The sequence below is a fragment of the Thunnus albacares genome, chromosome 5 (assembly GCF_914725855.1).
Source record: "Thunnus albacares chromosome 5, fThuAlb1.1, whole genome shotgun sequence".
NCBI classification, from domain to species: Eukaryota; Metazoa; Chordata; class Actinopteri; order Scombriformes; family Scombridae; genus Thunnus; species Thunnus albacares.
Genome location: NC_058110.1, coordinates 17,998,668 through 18,008,568, shown reverse-complemented (window position 1 = coordinate 18,008,568; position 9,901 = coordinate 17,998,668). Strand labels below are relative to the sequence as shown.

The window sequence follows — 9,901 nt, the reverse complement described above, 5'->3', positions numbered from 1 at the left end:
TTCTACTTCTTCTTAACAATTTCTTAGGAAGAAGAAGAAGCAGAAGTATAGCGGTCACAGGATTGTGAGTCCTATCTGTGATGTTGAAATGATATTGGCCAAGTCATGCAAGAAGGGTCAAAGATCAAACTCAGCATAAAAGAGGCTGGTGTCAGTCAGGTGCCAGTTTGAATTTGTCAATACTTCATTGAATTATATTTATTTAGAGCAGCAAGAAATGCTGATAATGCTAAAATTGAAGTTTGAATTTGTCTCTTGTTTTTATGTTGTAGCCTGATGTGTAAATGTTCAATGTTACTATGCATAGACACATTAGTCATTTCTTATCTGGGTACATTAAAGCTGTTCTATTACTGGCTGGAGTTTTGTCTGAACCATTCTAGAGACAAAGGTAAACAAGGAACTATCATCAAAGTCCAGCAGGGCTTCTTGTAATGTGTCTAGTCACATTTTTGTCCCCTGTTCAGAAAGTATATTGTGTAAGTTTATATTATGTTTTCTTGTGCCATAATTCTTACTCGTGCTTTGAATAGGGGAGGATTTCTTATGGTGCCAAAGGTTGTAATAGATACTAAATATACAATAATATTGAGAGCAGAATTCTCGTTACAGCTTTAGCTTTGGTTTTAACTGCAAATGGAAAAGAACATTAGATTGTCAAAGGGAACAATAAAGACATTATCCTCTTTAATATTTAACAACAGCCTGATTATTATTCACCTTCAGGACAAAATGAATTACTAGACTGTCTTCAGGGGTAAAAACAAGATATACTGAGTTGTTTGTGGGGAGCTCTTTACAAAGGTTACAGCATCTGCACACTCAAGTCATGGGTTGGTGGATAGAATCTGAAATGATCTAATTAAATGTGACACTTGCCTCCAAATATGCATTTCTCCTGGGCATCTCACATGAAGCATTTGAGAAATACTGTCATGGCTGAATCAGAATGAACAGAAAGGTCAATGCACAGCGGATGAATCTCGAGTCATAACAAGCCTGTTGCTTTTTAACTAACGTGAATCTAATCACTCCAAACAAAACGACGTAGCACATTTATTTTCATGTGCAAGTACGGCAAAGATTATTTAAATGACATTGTTTCTATAGCAGGGAATGAAGAAACACGTTTTCCTTCTATTATACCAGGTGATGTTATTAGTTAGTGCAGTAGTATAAAGTAATTAAGTACATTTACCCATGTACTACACTGAGGTACAATTTTGCACTACTTTAACTTGAGTATTTCTGTTAGGCCTCTACTTGCTTTTTATACCCAAGTACATTTTGAGAATATTTGTTTCCAAATGAAATTTTTGAATGAAAGACTTTTACTCACAATGGAGTGTTTTTACAATGCCATACAATTATTCTTGAATATAGGACCTTAATAAATCCACCACTCAGGGCAGTCACCTGATTTAGTAACTAACAGCACTCTGACCTGTTAAAATAGGAAACGCACAGTAAATACTAATCTAACTGTGGCTCTGTTGAACTCCAAGTGTTTTTCCTACTATGACTTCTTTTGTATATGGGAGAAAAAAAAAAAAAAAAAAAAAAAAAAAAAAAGCCTTTTGACTCAGGCTGCCTGAACATCTCACCTAGAAGAGGACAGATAAGCCGCTTCCTCAGGACATTAGTGTTTCAAAATCACCACCAATGGAAATACTTGGGCAATGAAAGCCAATTTGTTGTGTAAAAAAAAAAAAACAAGACATGTAAATAATTTTTATAAACCAAAACCTTTAATCACAGTATAAACAAAAACAAATGACAAAAGTTGAGGAATTAAAAACAGAGAGTCCCAAATGTCCCAGAGGAACAGCCCGTCATCCAGCAGGACTTGAATCAGCTCTCCAGCATCAATCAGCTGCTGATGCTCCACGGCCTCTGGTCGATATGGACGCCACTGGCCTCAAGCCTTGACATGCGGAGGGGACCTGGGTCTCCAGCTGTGTTCACCAGCCTGTTTGTGGGCAGCATGTGATGTCACAGCCATGGCGGAGGGGACCGTTTACTTGGACCTCTGCCTCATCTTTCTCCTTTTACGCTTCAGCCTATAACGTGATCACAACGGTCAGTTAGAGGAAAATAAATACTCAAACACGGTGTAGAGTTGGACTTGACACTACCGCATGACTGTAAAAACGTGCGCTGAACCTTATCTTACCTGCGCATGCGCTTCTTTCTCCACTGTAAGAGAAAGACAACCGTTCGTTATTGTTTTTCTATTTATTCATGCACATATGGCGACACACATTTAACGTTACACTCAACTAAGACACAAGTTGAAAAGCTAACATTTTACAGTTGAACACTAATGAACGTGCTGCGTGAGTCCTTCGACCAACTCGAGCCTGTAAGCTAGCAAGTGTTAGCACAACAGGAGAACATAATTATATGATCATCCAGACATTAAACACAAACCTTAGCTCTCATGTCGACGAGGGCAGTCTGAAAACAGAAGGAGAAACATGAAAGATTAGCTCGATGGATTTAAAAGAAGTTGATTAGCTTGGATTCTGACATCGACAGATAGGTTTCAACGTACCAGCCGCTGCAGAATCGTCTCCCTGAAGAACGTCACATTCCTGCGACTTCGTATTTATATCCCTTGAATCGTAGTGCAACATGGGAAATTGAGTCTCCTAAAGCGTTTACAGAAAAAGCTCGTATATTAAACCAGTGTTGCAACTTTTTACGTGCTTTTAAACGTTCATTAATTCAGTTATTCATCACACGTGTGCACCAGATGTTTTTGAATGACTATATTAAATAATTTCACCATATACAGTAAATTATATACGTGATTGTTGAATAACTATATTGCCTGATTAATTGGAAGAGCCAGACAAAGCCAGGTTTTGCTGAAAGGTTAAAATTGAAGACAAACTCTATTGAATGTCTAATCGCAAGGACTAATAATAACATAGGGGAAGTTTTATTAAGCTTGGTCAATTTTCTGATGTACATAAAGGAGGGAATCTTTTTTTTTTTTTTTTTTAAGGAAAATGTGCTACAAGGCAGAGGATGTAATATCCCATTGATACATGGTACCCCCTTATTTTTTTTATTCATTTGTCTCCATAGTTTACTGTTTTTTCTTCCTGTACTTGTAGCCAATTGTTTGCCCAGACTTATTTTGTTTTCTTTTGTTTGTTCCGTTACTTATTTTTCGTTGATTTACTGCAGGAAGTGGTCCTATGTTTCATTATGTTTTATATATATTCAAAAAGTTAACTAATTATATTGCTTGATTCATATTCTCTCTGTACTCAGGAGCTTGGCTACCATTATGGACACTGAGGTCATGTTTTTTTATTTCTTTTATGTATATTTTGAGTAGAAGTTGTATATTCTTAGACACAATATGCTTAAATTCGACTACTTTTAGGTCAACAAGAAATGCGCCTTACTACAGCCCATGACATTTACTTTGTCAAAGGTGCTAAAAATAAGATTTATCTCATTGAATGTAACTTTGCATTTCTTTGGAGTTTATTGTTCATCACCTACATTCCCCAAAGAAAACTCAGTGTTCTCACACAAGTCACTTGTTTGGCTTTGGACAAACAAAATGCAAAGAGAGTAAAATAATTAGGGAAACAGGGATTCTTTTCAAAATCATGAAAAACACACATTCACCCATCAGGACAATCAGCTGAATACACACAAAGTCCAAAAACACGAGCAAACAAATGATGTCAGGTGGTTTTTTAATGTTTCCAAAAATAGTCTCTGAAACTGGGATTTGTTTTACAAAAGCATCCATATATTTAACAGGTATGGAATTCTTATGTAAACACAGACTGTCAGACTCAGTGGTGGCACCAGAAGACTGAACGCTGAACCCTTGGCAGGAGTTAAACCATCCACAACTGAGAAAAGAAATTCATTTTTTTTTACCTGTTAAATTACACAACTGGTAGGTCTTACATGTCAGTTTTAGAAATTGTTAGCTGAGTTACCTAGATGCCTAGAAGTAGACACAATGCACTAGTAGACAGACCTAAGCAGGAGCAGTATAAATGCAGTAATTATGCTGAATTCAAAAGTAATGACTAATGATGTCATGCCTATAACTTGTGTGACTCTAAGATGTTGCACATTTCTGCCTACGACAAGTTAACATTCATTTCAAAGCCATGGCTTCAGGTCAAGGAAATTATCTATATGCCACACAATTACACTGACACAGTACTGTGCATTCATTATCCTTGGCTGCTCTGTCAAACCCATTTTATTTGACCATAACTTTCACTACAGTTACTGTGGAATAAAGGGACGAAGGCTCAAGGTCAGTCAAATGGTTAAATGTTCCAGTGAGAATATGTCTTTGCACAAAAAAAAAAAAAAAAAAAAAAAAAATCCTCTGTTGTAGAATTGTGTCCACTGTTAGGGTATAAGGCTGTCTCAAGGACAGTGAGATTTTTTTTAGGGACATGTGTGTGTGTTTTAGGTGGAGTGACAGAATTTAGGAGCAGCATCATCCCAGACTGACATCAGTTAGATTCGGAGGTATTCACAGCGGCTATGCCACTAGTGCCTCAGACAGCTGGGACAGAAGGATTCGTGACGTCTGTTCTTTGGGTCATCAGATGTCTTTCTTGGATATAGAATCTATTCTGCAGCTTCGGTCTCCATCGCCTGTCCTGTTGCGCTCTCAACAGTCTTTGAGGCCTTGATAAAAGAAAATTAAATTAGAGGAAACCAGAACATGCATTCTTGTTTATGTCAAGCAGTATCAAACAGCTCTGTAACTCACCTTCTTTTTCTTTTTCTTCTGCGTCTTACGGCTGGCTGAGCTTTGAAGCAAAGCCTTTACAGGAAAAAAGAACAAAAGACAAAAACTGAATTTTGTAACCTCATGAGCTGCAGCACACAATACATCAACACATAATAGCTTTGAAAATGCCAAGTCAGCTAACAGCATGCTACAGCGGCTCATTAGTCTCATGCTTTTTTCTCAGGCAGAGGATGTAATATCCCATTCATCAAACTCATTTTTACCTTCAGCTCGGCGTCTTCCACCTCGTGCTCAGACTTGTAGAGTTCTGGCTCGAAGAGGCTGTTTGTGATTCGCAGAGGTCCGTTGGCCATGAGCAGCACGGTGAACTTGAACTGGGCTACAAATTCACCTGGACACAGACAGAGTTGGAAATTACATCCAATGGTCCAACAGGGTATACAATCTGGATATCAAATGTGTCAGGTAACAGAGTACAAACAAGTGTAGGTATTATAGTAGCGTTAACTCGTCAGGTAAAATTCATGGTTAAAACTGATTTATTCAGATTTTAATAGAATCGTTTTATCCTCTTTCGACAGTAGACAATGTAACTTTACTGAGTAAGCACAGTTAGACGCATTTGACTGGCCAGCACAAAGCATTACTAGATGATGCTGCGTCCCAGCAAATGCTGAGCAAGGAGCTCATCAGCGAGCAGCATGACATGCAAAAAAAAGGTCCCTAGCCGGAGTAAAACCAGGGATGTTGCGGTTATGTGTCATGCGCTGTAACCATTCCGCTATCAGGACGCTCCCAAGGAGCTTGTTTCAGAAAAACGATCTGCGAGCAATCACTGCTTACACATAGATCGCAAATGGTGGCAACGTTACATTTCACAAATGACTGTCACTCACAAATGGCAGATAGTTTTGAGAGTCCTACGGGGCTCTAGCGTGCTCAGTGCACGAGTCACAAGTCTGGTGTTTGTTTTCATTAGAGAAACATGACAAAATTAACAGGAGAGGAAATGATTACATTATGTTCCATGGGGCAGGAAGAAAATTGTCTCAGCTATGGGACCAGTAAATGATAAAACTCCATTCAGAGAAGATAAATGTGGGATAGATCACCCATTGTTAACTAACTGAGGTATGTCTACTGTTACAGATGTAACGGACATTTCTTGTTACCAACTGGATGCAATATTTTTCTAAAAAAAAAAATTCAAGTAGATGTGAAACTTTCCAACAACAGAGAGAAACTTCCAGACCTCGCTTCATTTTGTTCACATAACAACAAACCTTACAAAAACGTCATGTCACAAAGGCCTTAGTTACGTCCCTCATTGTTCTACTCACCCTCTTTCTCATGCAGCACACTGAATGGCTGCAGCAGCTCATGTTTGGCACACTCCACCACACCCAACCTGGCCTTGCCTTCATCCTCAAACGCTCTGAGGCGACAAGCAGAGAAGAAAAGAGAAATAAGAGGATGAAACTTAGGAGATGATTTTGATAAAAGATAACTTTTTTTCCCTCTTTTAAGTGAAATATTTGATCAACTTAAAAATGCTACCTCAGAGTGAAAGGCATTGTATCGAAGCGTCTCTCCATCTCACTGAAGAACGTCCGAGATGTCTTCATCTTCAAGCCGTACACCTTGTTGGGGTCTCGTTTGTAAACGGTGGTCCTCTGACCTCCATCCTTTGCCTGAATTGCAAAAAACAAAACATATATATCGTTACCTTTTTGTAATTTTCAAACTTAAGTGGAAAAAAAAAAAAAAAAAAAAAACGAACCAAATTTCCTCTCACCTTCCCCTCTCCAGTGCTGATAAGCACATCCACTGCATATACCTCATGCACCTCAAACTCAGCCTTCTCATGGTCCTTCCTACAAAAACAGAGTGACAAGTTCATCAACTGGTAAAGGGGGGACACTCATAAGGTCAGTGACAATAAACACTTGCTGAGTGAACCCACTTTTGCTGGTCCGTTGGGTTTTGGATGATAGTTTTCTCCCCGTCAATCACGTGTTGTTTGAGCTGATGGGACAGCATGCCTGCACACATTAAAGGAATAAACTGAGCATGTCAAATTACATCCAGCAAATGTATACCATCGAGATCACAGAGCATGAAAGTGGCAAATATTCACAAACACCTACCCTCAATGGGGGAGCACTTGAATGACTTTGCAATCTTGTTCCAGGCTTCTGTGACCTGTGTGTTCTGACAGAAGGACGGCACAGTGACAATTATTAGATGGGGCGTAAACAGTGATGCTGTTGGTCAAATCAGTCGCCACGGTGGGAGAATTTTACCTGGTTTCCTGGCTTGACAAGACGCAGAGCAGCCTCAGCACAGAGGTGAGCTGCTTTCATAACATCAGCCTTCCGCCCTGTCAGCGGGTTGTCCTGAAGTGAAGCAGGAGGCAAGTTAAAGAATGACAAGGGATGAAATTAAGTATTACTTGCTGTTTATGATGTGACAATCAGTGGTAATCAAGTAAATTACATTACAAGCACATGACATACCTTTGTCACTCCAACAACAAAGCTGTGAGCTACATTCGAGATGAAGCCATCAACGTGCACACCCAGGTCACTGCACACAGACACAAAAGGAAAACGTGAGGTGAGGAATGTACAAATTAATAAAACGCAAACCGTAATTTATGTAGCATAAAGGATGGACAGTTATCAATGCTGCAGCTTACATTTTGACAAGGTCCCCATCCTTTAGTATGACATCAGGGTCACTCTTCAGGGGAGAGTGATGGCATACGCAGTTGTTAACTGACACACAAGTAGGAAAAGCGATACCTGAGAAAGAGAGAAAGAGTGGGTGAGTGAGGAAGCGCTGAGTCGAAGACATTGATGATGACTAATTAACTGCAACAAAAACATACCTTTCTTCATCTCTTTTTCCTTCTTGAAGATTTTCCCAGTTTCTGCCATGATGAAGGCATCTCCCTTTTCACAGAGGCTGAGCACAGAAACTCCAGCTGTAGCTGCTCCAACCACCGTCTTCAGAGCCTCTGCAGGACACAAGATTAAAAAAAAAAAACATGATGCGGTTAAAATGGCATGTCAATGACAGAGTGTATACAGGTTTGGGCTGCAACTAATGATTATTTTCAGTTAATTTATTATTTTCTTGGTTGGTGGATTAATCATTTTGGTCCATAAAATGTCAGAAAATAATGAAAAATGGCAACTGAATCAATTGTCTGACCATTTCAGCACTCATAAGTCTGATTAAAGTCAGGCACCAGGCTGCCACCTCTGCAGACAGATAGTTTGGTCAGTGTTAATATCAGGAATGACTGTTGCTTACTGTTCAGGGCTCAATCGGTAGCTCAATGCAACTGAGCAACTCATGTGACTTTGACTGAGCTGATGCTACGTTCGCTTAGAGATAAATATTTGACAGATTGTCTGACAGCTGCGTGTCAGCTTGACAGTGTAATGATAGTAGTAAATTAGATGGCTTGATTCAAAATAAGTAGATCAGCCTTGATAAGCTACAATACAAAAATCACAAGGACACACAGTGTCATTGAACCCTGTGTTGAACATGAGGTCGTCTTCACAGCTTGGCAGGCGTAAAGGGATGAACTAGGAATGAAAAACAACCAGACACTGGAAATTTTACCACATAATTTTAAAAAATCCAACTTGTTCAAGTAAACTGTGGTAGTTATTTTGTGTTATTTTGGTTTTACTATCTGAATTTAAACTTTATATGGCAGGAAGGTCACTTGTTCAATCTCCAAACTGGCAGAAAAATTACAGTCAAACCAGTAGACTGTAGTTGAACTGGGAAACTCACTGGTGCAAGTGTAACTTCTTAGTGTGAAGGTGGGCACTGTTTAAAGTGCTTGGAAAATGTTTCCTGGATGAATCACAATTACATATGGTTATGTATTGAGAATGCAGTAATTTTGAAATACTAGTAATATAGTTAAAGTACAAGTTCATAAGTTTTAGGTTTTCATTTATATTTGAATATACGTTATATTGAAAAAATAACTAGTTATGACATCACACTAATAATGTGTGCAGTGATTGTAGGCTTTAAATGTAATAATTGATAACAGCATATAAAGTTTAAGATTCATGACGACACAGACAGGTTGAGTTTGTGACTGTGTCTCATCATGTTAAGTCTAGTAAATGACCTTTTGGCGTAATTTAACAGAGCAGCGTGTTGGGTGCGTTGACTGGCTTCTACTTAACTCTGATTATGACTTTAAATTACACCATTTAAAACAACCAGATCTTCAGCCAAGTATCTTAAGTGAGATTTTTTTTAGTCTAGGTTCTCATTTGTTGTATACATTTAAATGTCCTCTTTTCACGGTCTGTAACAACCCCCATATCGTCATTCAATTTCTACTTGTCATTGTTATCTGTTACGTTAGCAGTTGCAGCTATAGCTAACGCCTGCTAGTAAGATAGCTGTAGCTACCTAGCTCACCAGGCTAATGTGACAGCAGCGTGACGTTAAACAAATACGCGCCGTATATAAAGAAAAGCTCTGCCTGAATATTTATCCACAACCATGTTTTATTTGTTTTAAGACCTCTTAAGACCCTCTCTCTAACATGACCCGCCGTTGCTACTGCTGCGGCACATGGCACAGCTGCTGCCTGGTTGTGACTAGCTGACACTGCTAGCTAACAGTGACGGATAAATGTGGGCTGTTGAGTGTAACGGCTCGTTATCGCTGCATTTCACTCACGATTCGCAATCTCGGCGCCCATCTTGTACTTGGTGACCACCAAGTCGTCGGCGACGGTCTGCTCCTGTGTCTCTTCATCTCCAGACATGTTGGCAGTGTGTCCGCGAACTCAGAGTAACTTTTTTTCCCCGGCGGGTGTCAGTCAGTCAGTCAGTCAGTCAGAGGAAGGACCACGCTGTCTCTGCTCTGCACCCGCCCGCCCGACTTTCAGCCGGGAGCCAACGATCACTAGATCCCGCCCGCTGCCAAAGACACGCTCCGCAGTCAAGATAGTTCACGGCCTTCTGTTTCTTCTTTGAGGTTTAACGGCAGCTGGCATCCATACCGTTGCATTGATGCCATCCTCTGGAGTTAGTTTACTCCTACAGTGTCTGGATTGCAACAGTCCTGTTTTCCTTGATAAAGCATCTTCTGCCCTGTCCACTA

The 9,901-nt window shown here is 39.6% G+C and overlaps 1 protein-coding gene across 1 annotated transcript; it reads right to left on the bottom strand.

Annotated features, from left to right (window-relative positions):
* Positions 1-1,726: 1,726 nt before the first annotated feature.
* On the bottom strand, positions 1,727-9,687 carry pa2g4b (proliferation-associated 2G4, b). The gene is made up of 16 exons (XM_044350922.1): positions 9,476-9,687; positions 7,641-7,769; positions 7,449-7,554; positions 7,267-7,336; positions 7,054-7,146; positions 6,898-6,961; positions 6,714-6,792; positions 6,546-6,624; positions 6,308-6,441; positions 6,091-6,185; positions 5,014-5,141; positions 4,769-4,822; positions 2,555-4,683; positions 2,431-2,457; positions 2,174-2,196; positions 1,727-2,060 (listed from the first exon to the last, which is right to left on the bottom strand). The coding sequence occupies exons 1-13, from the start codon at positions 9,561-9,563 to the stop codon at positions 4,624-4,626; spliced, it is 1,179 nt and encodes a 392-aa protein (XP_044206857.1). The 5' UTR covers positions 9,564-9,687; the 3' UTR covers positions 1,727-2,060; positions 2,174-2,196; positions 2,431-2,457; positions 2,555-4,623.
* Positions 9,688-9,901: the final 214 nt, after the last annotated feature.